Source organism: Gopherus evgoodei, chromosome 4 (genome assembly GCF_007399415.2).
Source record: "Gopherus evgoodei ecotype Sinaloan lineage chromosome 4, rGopEvg1_v1.p, whole genome shotgun sequence".
NCBI lineage: Eukaryota > Metazoa > Chordata > Testudines > Testudinidae > Gopherus > Gopherus evgoodei.
In genome coordinates, this window is record NC_044325.1 from 75,124,444 (window position 1) to 75,141,137 (window position 16,694).

The window sequence follows — 16,694 nt, forward strand, 5'->3', positions numbered from 1 at the left end:
CTTAATTCAAAGTGTATCTGAATTTATTAAACTACTTATAGACTTATTTGGGTTGAAAAGGACCTCACAAGTGACTTTGAACACTAAGATACCACAGAGATAGGCCTGGTCACAGATTAGATAGTCATCTAGGCTGAATCACAACAGGATTGTTATTTTCCCTAACCAAAATCTAGTACTCTAAATTAGTGTTTTGTCTTAGCCTTGAACATTTCAACAGAGGGTGATTCTACCACCTCCCTGGCAGCTTGTTTCATTGCTGGACTGTTCTTAGAGTTACAGCGTATTTCTTTCCGTAGCTCAAGTTTTATGACTTCTTATTCTGTTCTAATTGACAAAGTACGATAATTGACACCTATCCTCTTTCTAGAATTCCTTTGAGTACAGTGAAGCCTGTGCAACACATCCATACTTATTAGGTAATTTCCTGTATTAAATGTAAGCCCCAAAGTATCTTCCAATATACTGACTACAGTTGAATTTTGTCATTAGTAGAAGGCCACCTGAATTATGCACCACTTTTAACTTGTTTTACCTTCCATTAGGTGCTTAAGATGTGTTTCACTGTATTAACAGTCAGGTAGCATGTCTTCCATATACATGATGTCCAGATAGCCACGACTACTTTTGTTCAGTTTATCATCTATTATAACCACAGTCCAACCAGTTATCCATATTTAAGATTTGTATATTTCACTGACTTCACATTTGTTTTTAATTAATCTTATTTTATTGATTTCTGATCATTTTTACATTTTATGATCAACAATGTGCTTTATTTTAATCCTAGTCTTTCAAGTACTTTTGATCCCTTCACAGATATGCATCATCAATAAATCTGATTAGTGAACTCCCCTCTACAAGCTACAAGTCATGAATGAAAATATAAATAGGACTGGACCCAGAATGGATCTCTGTAGGATCCTACTTGACAATGAACCATTAATGAGGACTCTACATTTGATTTTATCTTATTTTGTATCTCTTTTAGAGTAGTTACATCTAATCTATATTTCTGTAGTTTTCCTTTTTTTCTTATTAACATCAAGGTCTACCCAGCTGCTGCATTCCCTTTACCCACTGAGCTTGCTACCTATCAGAGACGAAGGTGGGTTTTTATGTGAACTATTTCACAGCTTGTTTTCCTCAAGGTAAACTACAAGATTTTCTAGTGTCAGCAAAATAGGTATGTGATGCTTAGGTACCAGTCAGTATGAAAGAAAGTCAATCTAGGACATCAAGAGTTAACCTCCCATCATGTCCCAGCCCCGCCCATTGCTAATATGGTTTGTTTGTTGGGTTCTTCAGGGCTGGGAAGGAGAGGAACTTGTGACTGGCCTTTGGTTTTACCAGTGTAAGAGGGAGGAAGTTTGCACTTTAGCTGAAATTCCCCCACACATAGTCCCAGGTGAGCGGTGAGCATGCTCCTGTCAAAAGCAGAACCTGTGGCACAGGGCATAGAATGAAGGGGAACAATCCAAATGACCACAATTCATTTTTCCAAAATAAGAACAACTAATTGCAAGATGTGGAGGTATTTTGCAGAGCTAGAGAGAATGTCAGCTCTACACAGGCTGCAAGGCCTCAACTCCCAGACCCTGCTCCATGCCTCCTTGTTTTCCTGCCAGCACCAGGCACAATGATAGGACACATATTTTCAGTGCAGCCACATATAAGTAAAATAGCAGGACAGAGAGAGGGAGGAATGATGTATGGGAAGAAGGGCTGGTGCAGAGTCTGCTCAGGAAAATGTTAGGATCTGAATCTTCAGATTCTTTACACAAAGGGACAGGTACACCCCCCTCACTGAGTTTCAGAGCCCGGGCTCCAGCCTCAGCATGAACATCACACTGCTATTTTTAGCTCTGTAGCATGAGTGAGTTGACCTGGGCTCTGAAACTTGCTGCCACAAGTCTTTTTTTGCAATGTAGACGTACCCAAAAAGGGACACTTTTCCACTCCCCATTGTTGCTTTCCCTTTCCACAGTCCAATAAGTTCAGAGGCCTCAAGGAAACATATGAAGGGTCTTAACCATTTTCAATGAATCATTTAACTCCATATTAGAAGCAATTATTAAGCCATGTCCATGGGGTTCTCTTCGGCCTTTTAAACAAACTTAAGACTGTATCTTTGAGCATGCATTGCTCCCAGAAAGGGGTATCATGGACACTGAGATATGTCGCTGCATCACTCCATCACAGGGCTATGTTAATGCAGGTTCTTGTAACTGTATTACCATCATAGGCAGCATCACTAACTCAGGTCTGTGTCACTGCATTAAACCAGAGAGCTGTAACATCACTGTGCTTCAACTCTACTTGTATGAAGCATTCTATTCTTTCATTGTCAATAAAAAAAACTCTGCACCAGTATGCTTGTTTACCGGTGGGGCCTGCGCTGTTGGTTATGTAGTAAGCACCTGCCTATGGCAGATCTGGCTGGTGACAGACTTCCTGTTTCAGCACTATAACTCCTTGAAATGAGATTTATGCAAACTGGGCTTGAGGCTGATGTGATGTCACACTGAGCTGATACAGCTCAGGGACTATCTCCCTTCTACAGACATTTGATAAAATCAGGAACTTCAGATAAGTCTAGGGAAGGTTCTCACCTCAGAACCTATTACAGAAAAGTATGAAAGCTAATTAGGGCCCTTCCCCTATCCTGAGATCCATTACAACAAGGGGACTTCAAGGAGTCCAAAGATCTCACTTTTGTTGTTTTGTGGTTTTTTTTTTTAATGCAACTTCTAAAGTCAGTTATTCTGGATGTTTGAAAATTGAAATTAGAAAATTCACTAAGAAGTTGGCTGAATGTTGCAAGCTTGCAAAATGGAAGGATTTCCCCTCATTTCCCCTGTGAGTATATGGGGTTAATTCCAAATATGGCTCATTGGGTTCAGCAACAAAAGGCAAAGCAAATTAAGATTTACTCTTTGAGTATGCCTCTCTTTTTGTCTGTGTTTGTAATGCCTGAAAGTTGGGCTCAGATCAATGTATAAAGCTAGTGACAAGTTTTCTAATGAATGGGAAGTTAATGTTTGCTCTCTGAACTTGTATAGTTTCTGAGTATTTTTATATTTTATGGATGTAACACATCAGTTCTCCAAAGTTGGCTTTGTGGTATAAAAGCTGGGTTTTGTGGGAAGTGGTAATTATTTATAATCTGTATAGTTAAACATAATTTTATGTATTTAAAATATCTGCCAGTATGTGAGATAAAAGCGACCAAGTGCTGGTTTTATATTTTGGAAACTTCACGGCTGCTTGCTATTTGCAAGAGACAAGATTCTAGTCTCTTCATTCAGTTTCTATAGATTTTTATCTTAAATATGAGTGAAATTTGTGTCTTTGAAATAATCCTAAATCTCCCCTACGTACTCCACCCATTTGTGTATATTGGGGTTGAAAACCTTCCTTTTTTGGACTATAAAAAGTCGGCTAGAAAGTTCAAGATAAAACCTTAACTAAATCTCTACATTTTTTCCAGAGACACAAACTTTCCTTTTTATATGTGATCATTGGACTTTTCTGTCCCTTTTGCCTTTGAAGCTTTATTACACTGTTAACTCTTATTTTAAAGATATTAACTTGGGGGTTATTGTTTATTAAGAAAGTTGTTTCACCAGGTTGCTGTTCAGAAACACTAGCTGTGTAATGAGGAGTTTCTGAATTAGAACGGGTGGGTGATGGCCCTGGGTACACTTGTTAACTCTATATAAATTCCGCAGAAGTCAAATGAGGGGATTTTATTTGGCATATGCTTTACTTACAGGCCATGTGTACTCAGTTAGGAGATGGTACAAACCCAGGGATACTTTGGCAAAATTTGTACCATGTTTTCTCTTTGCCAGCTCCCATCACCCTACCCATCCTCCAAAAAGATACCCCTTTTAATTGCTTTCAGTTGTTGGCATCCATGATGATAGCAAAATGCGTGTGACAGCAGCAGGATCTCTCTTCACACACTATTGCAACATTTCTCAGACTAGGACCATGGGATCCATATCTTATTAACTAAGTAAATAAGCCTTTGTTTATTAAGAAAGTTGTTTCACCAGCCTGCTGTTCAGAAACACCAGATTTGTAATGAGGAGTATCTGAAGTGGAATGGGTGGGTGATGACCCTAGGTACACATGTTAACTCTATGTAAGTTTTAGAGAAGTCAAATGAGGGGATTTTATTTGGCACATGCTTTTCTTACAGGCCATGTGTACTCAGTTAGGAGACATTACAGCCCCAGGGACACTTTGGCAAAATTTGTACCATGTTTTCTCTTTGTCATCTCCCATTGCCCTACCCATCCTCCAAAAAGATACCCCTTTTAATTGCTTTCAGTTGTTGGCATCAATGTTGCTAGCAAAATATGTGTGACTGTAGCAGGATCTCTCCCTTCACACACTATTGCAACATTTCTCAGACTGGAAACCATGGAATCCAAAAGTTGCCCCATGGGTGGAAGGAGCATGCAAAATTATTAGTGTCCCATGTTGCCTACATCAGTCCAGCCAGTCTGTCTGTGAATCTGTCAGGATCATAATTTGAAAAGGATTTGAGTGAACTGAATGAATATTGAGATTTCCACTGTTCTCCATAAATGACTCTCTGGGCTTGTTTTGAGGTCATGCCACAATTCTGAATTCTTTGACAAGCATTACTACAAAAACTGACCCAATCTTCCCCTGGAGTCTTGAGGGAAAAGAGAAAGAAGGGGTTTCCTAACGGCTCTAAGGGTCTCATTCATCTATAACACTCTTTCTGAGGAGTCTCTCTTCCACTCTCAAATTCCAGGGTGTGGAGTGAGTGAAAATCCAACACCATCTGCCCATGATTATAACCTTTGTTAATCCATTCAGACTGGAGTTCTAGCTACACTCTGTTCAGAGGAGAGACTATTTGTAGTGGAAATAGAATCACATCTTATTGAATTACCTAACAGAACAAATATTTTTTTTCTGATTTATGTGATAAAAATGTTCAAAAATAGATTACTTTGTATTTTCCACAATTTTTAAATTTTGTTTTGAATTTAGGTGCTTTATGTACCAGCAATTTGAGCACACACAATTTCACTGTATGTGGCTGGCCCACTGGGACTCTTTAGGGGACAGACATTAGCTGTTTATAGAGACAGGGTTTCTGTGAAGTGACACTTCCTTCTTCTGTCCCTCCCCTTTCTGTTTAGGGTGTGTCTGTAACTGCCTTCCTCCTGATTCTGCTAGAGAACTATTAGGCTTTGTTTGGAAAGTGATGGTTGAATATGGCTTAAAAGTCAGTTTCTTTCTTTGAAGGTTAAACTATTAATGTGGAAAACGCAGTGGAAAGAATTCTATAAACTGGGACAAGTGTCCTCTCTAGTGCACTTCTGGATCTAAACACTTCAACACCAAGGCAGAAAGGTCTGCAATGTAAACCTCTATCTTGTGCTGCCCTGAGATACCTGAGAATCTCTAAGAAGCTGCCTGTAGAACCAAAAACTTTGGTGTGAAATGTTGTGTATGAGAGAGGGGAAAGAAATCCTCCATATACAGCATGTCCAGCATACCTGCATTTCCTGTGTGGGCCACTGAGTCTGTGGAGTGAAGAGGTTAATATGATTTTCCCATCCTTTCTAAAAAAGAGTTTTGTAAATTTTTCCAAGGAAATAACGTTGTGTTTGTCCATAAAACCAGTCTCAGCTGCACATCACGGGGAGTTGTGTTGGGTATTTCTGAATCACACACCAGGGAGAAAAAAACAAAAACCCAAACAGAATTCAGAAAATTTACATTCTGACTGAACCATATGACAAAAGCTTAGAGAAAAATATTCAGACTATTATTTGGAATTCAGTTGGACTACTTGCAACTCTTCTCAACCTCTGACATTTACACTGTCCAAATAGCTTTGTAGCTCTTTTCTTGCTGCAGTAATTTTATCTAGGTTTGCCAAACCAAAAGGTAGGGTGGGGCAATTCTCCCGTTAATGTCAATGACATATTTGATTTATGTGTTTGCTGAACACTTGCTTGAGGTCTTGGATAACATACTGTAGCTCAGGGCATGTAGGAAAGGAGACCAGCTTCAAAGCACAATCAGTTCCTAGCAAAACTTCCTGTCACCCTTCCTCAGAGGGCATGGAATCATCATAATACACATCAATTAAAATCTCTAAAAAGTAAAATATGCTGCTCTTTTGTTTCCTGTCTGAAAAAGGGTTTCAGATCAACGTGTATCACAGAAGTAATAATGGCTTAAATTACCTGGTAAAATGTGTGCCTGGTTGGGGGGCTCCAGAAGAGGGTAGGCTAGCCCAAAGTGTGTGGTGGTGGGGAGGGCAAGAGACCACAGGAGCACATGCTGGTGTCAATGGGAGAAGGAGGCTCAGGGAAATCTCTTCTTTCTTCCCGATGATAGACAAAAATATAAGTTTAATGAAACCTAAAGCAGAAACTAAACAGTGATTTAAGGAGGGACTTTCAGGTGAATTCTATGAAGGATAGATAAAGCATTCAGTCTTACTAAGACAGAGTTCATCAAGGAAAAGGAGAGAGAAAACAAAAATTGTCATCAATTTATTATCGATCTTCACATATCAGTCACCCCACCTATACAGCTGAGAGAATCGACTTAGATACACTGGTGATAGGAAGTTCCATTTTAAGGTCCTTGTGAGGAGCAGACTGGCATGTGATGCAAGAATTAATATGATATTTTTTCCTTTGTCCAAGGGAGCAGTGACCAGGAAGGCCAATAAACGACAAGGCAGAGAATCTTAGGCCAAAATTTTCAAAATATGGTGTCTAAAATCTAGGCATCTACATTCATAAATAAATAAACCTAAATAAAATAAGCCTGGTTTTTAGAGGTGCTGAGCACCCACAGCTCCCACTGAAGACATTTAGATTTGTGAGTGATAATGAAGTTTGAGAGACTACTGGCTGGTAAAAATTATACTGAAATGGGAGAATATGAAAAATTTGCTATTTGATTATTTTATTTCTGGAACTGACCTCTTCTCCCATCAGGCATTTGTCCTGTGCCATTCCTGTAAATAGTGATGGCAGCACAGACCTGACATCACTTTGGAGTTGTCTTGTGTGGGAGGACTTGGGGGGAGAGGTCAGTCCCAGAACAGAAATCATCAGGTAACACATTTTCTCTGTGGCCTCACCTCACTCCCAAATTTTGGGAATCACAAGTAGTAAGGAAAAAATATTAGGGAAGGAGAAGCAAGGAGGAAAGAAGAAAATTCTCTCCCTTATCTAAAACTGGTAGTATTTATCTATTTTGGGACCACTGTTTGGCCTTCCTGCCAAGGGATGCATCTTCAGAGATATGAATGTGAAGTTGGTTATGCTTTATAAAACTTTTTACAGATGACAGGTGGCAGCTTTACAGATTTCCTCTGTGGTGGCTGAGGCCCTTTCTGTACAGGATGCTGCTGTGGAATGTGTAGAGTGAACCTTTCTGGAACTTGTTTATGTGTGGCTGAATATGTTTCAATGATACAGCACTTGATCCATCTAGCTATGGAGGATTGGGATGCTTTCAGACTCAGGTATTTGGGGTGAGAGGAAACACACAGATGTTTTCCTGAAATTGCCTGTATTACACAGGCTAATATTTTAACTGCACTTTGCATAACTAGCATGTGCAATTCTTTTTCTTTTATGTGTTGAAGTTTCTGTCAAAAAAAGTAAGAATTATTTCTTATGAGTTATGAGTGGGGGGAGAGTCAAGGTGGTTACAAATGACTAAGACGAAGCACTAAGGCTCATGTCTTCTAAGAGGAGAGATTTCAGAAATTCTTACTGACATATATATGGAAACGAAATACAGTGAGTTAAGTTGGAGAGACAGTAGAAGCTAGAACATCAGTTCAGAACATTATCAAGCTGGTCAGCCTCTTGAACTTTAATACAGACCAGACTCCTGTTTTCTTCCCACTATGAAGAAAATTGAGTACGAGACACAGCACTTTTTCTCTTGAGGAATTGTTATTAGCTGTTGGAGGTGTGAGAAATCAGGATTACTTGATGTTTCTGATAACTTGTAGTTGGAGAAGGCACGAAGAAAGGATGTGGAAGAGAAACCACGAGGACCAAAGAATATCCATGCTGTACTCTGTCTTGTACCCATCTATCTGAAATCTAAGAAATGGTATATACTGCCCTGTAGGCCTATTTCTGGATGGAGGCAGGTTCTGTTGCAGTTATTCTGACCTGGAAGGAGGGGTTGGACTCATTGCGATCTGGGCTTCCCTTCAGTGTTTTGGGACTAGGTCTTAACCCTCAAATAAGAGGAGTCCTTTTTCTGGTACCTCTGTTTGTGGGTACAAGTGAATACAGCTTCTGTCCTGTATGAGAGCCTAATGTCCTTTTTGAACTTTTGCTTGGCCTGGTTGTTACCTACCACTTTATCAAGCTTTTCCTGCACAGTTGTACCTGAGAATTTTGAGGCACAGAAGATTTGCTTTGAATAAATTATCCACTGGCCAACAAGTTAGTTCTATGGATTCTCTAAGGCCATGGCAACAATCTGTCTGCCTCTTTAGTATTGTTTTTAATTCAGTTGTGGCTTTTTAGGTCATCTCATCAGAACATTCTAACACGTGGTGCTAACAAAGTACATGGTGCCAGTGAGGCTTTGAAGGACACTAAAAAAGCTTCAAAGTCCCTTCCAAGGTTCACTTCTATCTTTCTATCCTTTTTATCCTTTGGGAAGAAATCCCCCTCTATAGGAATTGCCACATCCTTTTCCAGAAGTGCTGCCACTGCTGCATTGATCTTGGAGAAAAAACATCTTTGGGTTCTAGGACTCTGTAGCATTTCAGTGCTTTGCCATCTTACTCTTTCCCCTTTGTTGTGAGTTTCACACTCCGCCCTACTGCCATCTTTGAAGGAATAATCAATGAGATAAGGCAAATTCTCTTTTAATTTTCAATGGGAAATACTTCTCCCATGCACTAGCCTGCTCATCCTCTTGTTCTGGCAGAATCTTAATGGCAACCATCACCTTACTCCCCATGTTTTCAAACAAATCTGGGGGAAGGGTGGGAGAGAGAACCTCTCCTGCTTCTCTAGTTTGGTTTTATCATACTCCAAAGCTAAGAGTAACCCTTTCTTCAGCGGAGGAATTAAATCTAATGGCAGGAGATGAGGATCTGGAATACTTTCTGACTTTTTCCTGTTTTTTGGCCTTTTGGGGTTTCTTTTGAGATGCTGGTCATCAGTCCTTTGAGCAGTCACTTTCTTTTGGGCTGATGTTCTCTTTTGTATCTTAATCATCTTGGGTGGGAGGGAGCTCCTAAGCCACAGTACACATCATCAGATACATAATTAGAGAAGAGGAAGGACAGAGGATCAGACCTAGGACTCCAGAGCTTCTTTCTGGCAATAAGGAGAGTCAGAAAAGATACCAGACTCTTTCACAAGTGACTCAATTACCTACTTAAAAACCTGGGCTGTGACCCTGAAACTTTTCCCTTGGATTGAATTAGATTGGGGGTAGGTGAGTTTTGGGGAGATTTTTTAATGTAATTCTGAAGAGTGTACAATCAGCGAAGATAGCCGGTTCCAGGAATACTTGGCTGTTTGAGGAGGAATGCATAGGCCCTACCAAGTCAAATCTAGATGCTAAGTTCCTTTCCCTGGTCATAGCAAGGGGTGCATAGGCTGGGAGGAATTATGGCAGACATCCTCCTTTGTAGCTTCTCAGAAGGCCTCCTTGTGCTGTTTGGATTCCTCTGCCATGACGAGGAAGGGGAAAACAAACAAGGGAAGAAGCATGACATCGGTTCCCAGTTGGGAACCAAACCCCCTAAAATTTCAGTCACTTAAGGGAGAGAGGAAAGACTGGGGGCAAGGATTTTGATCACTGTTGCTCCAAATTTTGATTTAGGATTGCAATAGAAAAGTGGGATCACTGAGCAGCCTCTCTGCATTGTTAAAGGCAGATAATTTAGCAGAAGGGATGTGGACAAGTCTGAAAAGCCTGTGGCATTTTCACAAAGAGAAGTGTAGCCCAAATATCTCAGGATGGGGGACAGCAAAATAAAATAATTAAGCAAAACTTTGCAGGATAAGAAAAAATTATAGAAATGTTTATATTTATCTCCAAACTGTAATTTCCTCTTGCAGCAAAGTCTGAGAAGCTATTCATTGTACTTGACATTATAAGAATTTCCTGTTTCTCCAGAAAGTACTACAACGAAGTTATTTGGACAAAAGTTTAACAAAGTCCACTGAATAATACTGCATTGTTGCTTTTCTTGAGCTTGGAAATGGGAACTGCTTGTGATGTCAGCAGCAGGCTAGACTCCAGGGATCTATTAGATAGTGCTGGGAATGGGAACTGCCAAAGAGAGAAAGAGTAACTTTTTTTTAGTCTGAAACAATTGAGTTATGCATAACTAATATAAAACACCACCAAATTTATTTAAAAATACCTTACTACATTACATGATATACACGCTGTAGTGTCCAGTGTTTGGGATTTTCCAGAGCACTGAAACACTTCAGGGAGAACAATACAAATGCTTACAGCACCAGTGAACTTTTCTGAACATTGGTCCTGGACAAGTGATCAGAAATGAAGTGTTTCAATCTTGTAGTCCCAGCATGACCACGCACTATATCCACCCACTAGCAGTCACAAACCTCAGCACCATTCACATAGACCACCCACAACCACCCACAGCCAGCATTTAAGGCAGAGGTCTGCCTGCACTGGTGATGGGGAGAAGGGAAGAGAGTGGGTATCTGTCAGTACTATGGAGGAGGCATGCATGCTGCCACCTGTGCTGGTAGCATAGCATCATGGCCTGTGCTTGGTTTCCAAGAACACACCTTTCCTACAGCATTATACAAGTCCTTGAATTATTTTTCTTTCCAACTGCTAGCCAAAGGCCTACGTAGGATGAATGGGATCTCCTTGTCTACTGCATAGATAGCAACAAACTCATTTCCCACTGGCTCCCTGGAGGTGAACTTCCTTTTCTGCAGGCTGCTTTTTGGTTTCTATTTTTTCCTCATTCCCTGCTAGTAAAATAAGAACTTTTGAAGACCCGCCTCTCCCCATCCCCTCCTTGACAGATAGTGTCTTGGCATCCCCCTTCCCCTCCTATGCTTAACTGATCTAAATAATTGTGAAAGAGCTTTGTCCAGGCTCTCAGGCCTAACCATTCCTCCTCTCTCTGCAGTCCTCAGAAGACGTGGTATCCTATGAGTCAGACCTCTACCGTCAGCCCCATGACTATTACCAATATCTCAACAGTGATGGAGAGAGTCACGGTGGTAAGTTTGAAAAAATCTCCCTGAAGCATGCTACATCTTAGGATCCTGGAGAAGAGATATTTAGGGCATTCAGGAAGGAAGCAAAGATGCCATTTATGGTATATGGAGTAAATACATGTATTTTGGAATTAGTAACAATATTTATTCATCCAACACAATGACACTGTTGCAGCCTACCAACTATATCATATGCTTCTATAAAATAACTTCAAAAGGTATTGAAATCATGCATAAATCTTCTATGAGTCTAGAATGTTGCAGCCAGACTACATTCTTGCCTCAGAAGGTGGGAATACATCACCTTTATCCTTCATTATCTCCATTGCCTTCCTATCTATCTCTCAACCCAAATCAAACTCATTCACCTAGTTTCAGAATGCTCCATGGACATGGATTTGTTCTACCCTATTTCTCTGACCTCAGTTCCATCTCTGCCTCTCCTCTGACTTCTTGACCACTGAGCTCTTGACCACCTTCAATACCACATAACCTACTCTTCTATCTTGACCTTTCCTGGTTGCTGTCCCACCTACGTGAAACTTTCACCCTCCCCTAGACTCTGAGAATATGACTCTCTTTAAATCTGTTTATACCTGCCTTTTCTCATCACCTTACAACTGATTGTATGTAAACTGGTTTATTCTGAAACACATGTTAATCTGTTGTTTCAACTTATACATGTGATATCCAATTAATGTTGAATTAGAGCTGTTGTGTACCTGGAGCTTAGCGGGCCTGTTGGTGTTTTGGCTAGGTTTTAATTTGGTAGAGTTCTATATTTTAAAAATCCTATTACAATTAAATCTGGGCTTTGCTCTGGTGGATGTAAGATCTCATTAGTGTTTGAGCTGAGCCAAGTCTGGACTCTTTTGACATCACTAATGTGATAAATGTAGGAAACAGTGCAGCTGGTATCATCTGAAAGTGTGACCATTTTCCTAGCTGTCGTGAACACTGAAGACATCTCTACGGATCATTCATTACTATATGAAACAAACCACAATAATTAATAAAAAATATTTCCTTTTGATAGTTAATTTTTGAAGTATTTTCAAATGTTCTGGGGGCACTGAGCTCAGTACTCACTCTGAAGTCAGATCAGCCCTCACTGAGTGATCCACATCTCCTTCTGCAGCACAGCATCCCACCAGCACCATGCTGGGCCATCAGAGTCAGTACTGACTCAAAGAGAAAAGCATCTGCGACTGTACCACTCATAGCAGTTCCTCAGATTTCCCTGGAAGTTTCCCATCCATGTAGTAATCAGGGCCATCCCTGCTTAGTTTAAGAGATCTAACAAATTCACAACATAATCTACTATAGCTAATAAGAGAGATGGCACAGGGCAGCAAGTTTCTGAAGAGGCTTGTCTCACACCTGGGATGTTTAATTTAAAAAAAAAAAACTACCTAAATCTGCTCTTGACATTACACTCACAGACTAGATATGAAATTTCTAATTGCACACTAAATAAGGGACAGAGTAAGGGAGTAATCCTATTTTGACCCAACTATCACTGTAGCTTTTGTGAAGGCACATTGGTCAAAATAGTCAAATTTGAATGCCTAAAGAAAGGCACTTAAATCCAGAGATGCAAATTCAGGTGTTTTATTTTATACACCCAAATTTGAAAACATTGACTTTAACTGTTCTGTGACTCAGTTTCCACATCTGCAAAATGGGGATTATACTCATCTAACAGATTGGTTGTGACAGTTAGGAAGTTAATATTTTAAAAGTCCTAACACTCACCAGAATGCATTCACATGCATATGCGCACACACTGTCCCCGCCATGCATCCACTCCTTCCAGTCTTGGTCCCAATTCTGCATATCACTTAAGAACAGCTTTAAGAATGTCTCAAGTCCCACAAAATATCAACAAGATTTTAAGTATATACGTAAGTGCTCTGCTGAATCAGGGCCCTAAGGACACCCAGACCCCCAGTTTATATGGACATTTGCCCCTTGCTAAACTTTTCTCCAACACACACAGCTGGGTTTCAGTTCTACTAGAGGAGGATAGGCGGGAACAATACCTTACAATCCCAACACACATTTCACATAAATTATTGTTTATTTGTATTATGGTAGCACCGGCAATTTGCCACACATTGTCCAAACATATAAGTCACAGTCCCTCCCCTGAATTTCTCACTAGCTAAGACAACAAGGAAGAAATAAGAAGTAAAGGAGAGAAATAAACCATACAAGTCAACTTTTTTGCTGTTTCCTATAAATATCAGCCATCCCCAATTTGGCTAATTTCTTGTAGGAATTACAGTAACAATGAGTCTTTAGTAGCGATATGAAGAAGCACAGGAAAGAGACTTTCCAACCTATTTTAAGAGGTGTGTTCTTTGTGTAAGGAGTGGTGTGGAGGAAAGTGCAAAGACGGTTGTGGGCTAAATGGACAAACAAGGAGTCAGGGCTGGTGGTGGTATTGATAGAGTAAAAGAGGTGTCAACATCATAAAATATAAGAACAGATTAGTAGCGAGGGGCAGAGTTGTGAAGGATTCATTAAGCTTAAGATGTATTCCAAAAATATATCACAAGGCTTTTTTTAAATTCTCAGGACAGCCCTAGTGTGATTATGATGAGCAGCAGACCTCTAAAGTTGGGATTATAGCAAAATAATAATTAATTATTTTTACTAATTCTTTAGTAAGCTAGTAAGTATTAATGATCAGAGGAGTAGCTGTGTTAGTCTGTATCCACAAAAACAACGAGGACTCCGGCACCTTAAAGACTAACAGATTTATTTTGGCATACACTTTTGTGAGTAAAAAACCTCACTTCTATCTGGAAGTGGGGTTTTTTTCCCACGAAAGCTTATGCCCAAATAAATCTGTTAGTCGTTAAGGTGCCACCGGACTCCTCGTTGTTTCAGTAAGTATTGTGTAGCACATTTTGTAAGACTGATGTAGTCTTAGGGTATGTCTACATTTCGAGCTGGGGGTGTGATGCCCAGCTCAAGGAGACATGCACTAGTTCTCATTGAGCTAGTATGCTAAAAAGAGAGCATAATCATGGGCGCACAAACTGCAGGATGGGCTAGCTGCCCCAAGTATATGCCTAGGATCTTGGGTGGGTATGTTTTAGGGATCGCTAGCCTGTCCTGTCACTCACACCACTGTGGCTACACTATTTTTAGTGCACTAGCTCAATGAGAGTTAGCATGGGTATGCCTCCTCAAGCTGGGAATCAGCCTCCCCAGCTCGAAGTGCAGACATATCCTTTTTAATACGAGACTTCAACGCAGAAGACTTCATTGTAGCTCTCTGTCTGTGATTAAATTGTTGCTGAGCAGAGGGGAGACCACCAAGTTTGTGTGAGAGAATTAAAGTGTTATCAGTGCTCATGTTTTCATATTTTATCGCCATTTCATGTTTTCTGTGTTTTTCTTAAAACGTCAGATCCTGGAATAATTTGATTACATAAGAATTTCAGCTTCCATTTTAAAAAAAGTTTATAGCCCTCATAGTTGCAGAGAAAAGCAAACGAGTCCTAAAAGCTCAAGAGTCAGAAGACAATTAATATATATATATATATATTCAGGCTGTCAATTAATCACAGTTAACTCACGCAATTAATTAAAAAAATTAATCACAATTAAAAATTATCCGTGATTAATTGCAGTTTTAATCACACTGTTAAACAATAGAATACCAATTGAAATTTATTAAATAATTGGATGTTTTTCTACATTTTCACATATATTGTATTCTGTGTTGTAATCGAAATCAAATTACATATTTTTTATTACAAATATTTGCACTGTAAAAAATGATAAACAAAAAAATAGTATGTTTCAATTCACCTCATAAGTACTGTAGTGCAATCTCTTTGTTGTGAAAATGCAATTTACAAATGTAGAATTTTTTTGCATAACTGCACTCAAAAACAAAACAATGTAAAACTTCAGAGCCTACAAGTCTATTCAGTCCTACTTCCTGTTCAGCCAATTGCTAAGACAAACAAGTTTGTTTGCATTTACAGAAGATAATGCTGCCCTCTTCTTATTTACTATGTCACCAGAAAGTGAGAACAGGTATTTGCATGATACGTTTGTAGCCAACATTGCAAGGTATTTACGTGCTAGATATGCTAAACATTCATAAGCCCCTTCATGCTTCAGCCACCATTCCAGAGGACATGCTTCCATGCTGATGATGCTCATTAAAAAATAATGTGTTAATTAAATTTGTGACTGAACTCCTTATGGAAGAATTGTATGTCCCCTACTGTTTTACCACATATTGACATATATTTCATCTTATAGCAGTCTCGGATGATGACCCAGCACATGTTGTTCATTTTAAGGACACTTTCACTGCAGATTTGACAAAGCACAAAGAAGGTACCAACGTGAGATTTCTAAAGCACTCGACCCAAGGTTTAAGAATCTGAAGTGCCTTCCAAAATCTGAGCGGGACGAGGTGTGAAGCATGCTTTCAGAAGCCTTAAAAGAGAAACAGTGCAGTGCAGAAACTACCGAACCCGAACCACCAAAAAAGAAAATCAACTTTCTGCTGGTGGCATCTGACTCAGATGATGAAAACGAGCATGTATCGGTCCACACTGCTTTGGATGGTTATCGAGAAGAACCCATCATCAGCATGGATGCATGTCCACTGGAACGGTGGTTGAAACATGAAGGGACATATGAATCTTTAGTGCATCTGGCACGTAAATATTTTGCGACACCAGCTACAACCGTACCATCAGAATACCTGTTTTCACTTTCAGGTAACATTGTAAACAAGATGCAGGCAGCATTATCTCCTGTAAATGTAAACAAACTTGTTTGTCTGAGTGATTGGCTGAACAAGAAGTAGAACTGAGTGGACTTGCAGGCACTAAAATTTTATATTGTTTTATTTTTGGATTCGGGTTTTTTTTGTACATAATTCTATGTTTGTAAGTTCAACTTTCATGATAAAGAGATTGCATTACAGTATTTGTATTAGGTGAATTGAAAAATACTATTTCTTTTGGTTTTTTACAGTGCAAATACTTGCAATCAAAAATAAGTATAAATATAAAGTGAGCACTGTACGCTTTCTATTCTGTGTTGTAATTTAAATCAATATATTTGAAAATGTAGAAAACATTCAAAATATTTAAATAAATGGTATTCTATTATTAACAGTATGATTAATCGCACGATTAATCATGATTAATATTTTTAATCGCTTGACAGCCCTAATTTTATATATAAAAATATATCTGTTAATGAAGAGGGGTCACAGTGTTTTACCTTATCAAAAAACAAATGAGCAAAAAAATAAAAATAAAGGAAATGAGGGAATGTATAAAAATAAAATATCATGATTTGGGGGAGCTGACTCATGATTTTTGAATGCTTAGCATTACTGAAATGATCAGATTTGTTAATTAGTAAAGTGAGAAGTAA

General features: G+C 39.3%; 1 protein-coding gene across 1 annotated transcript in view; it reads left to right on the plus strand.

Annotated features, from left to right (window-relative positions):
- Positions 1 to 2,508: 2,508 nt before the first annotated feature.
- The window catches only part of SPI1 (Spi-1 proto-oncogene), a 31,093-nt gene continuing 16,907 nt past the window's right edge, over positions 2,509 to 16,694 (plus strand). Inside the window, exons 1-2 of the mRNA XM_030559828.1 lie at positions 2,509 to 2,859; positions 11,183 to 11,276. Of these exons, the coding sequence (XP_030415688.1) occupies positions 2,815 to 2,859; positions 11,183 to 11,276 (139 nt within the window). The 5' untranslated portion in view covers positions 2,509 to 2,814. The remainder of the gene's footprint in view (positions 2,860 to 11,182; positions 11,277 to 16,694) is intronic.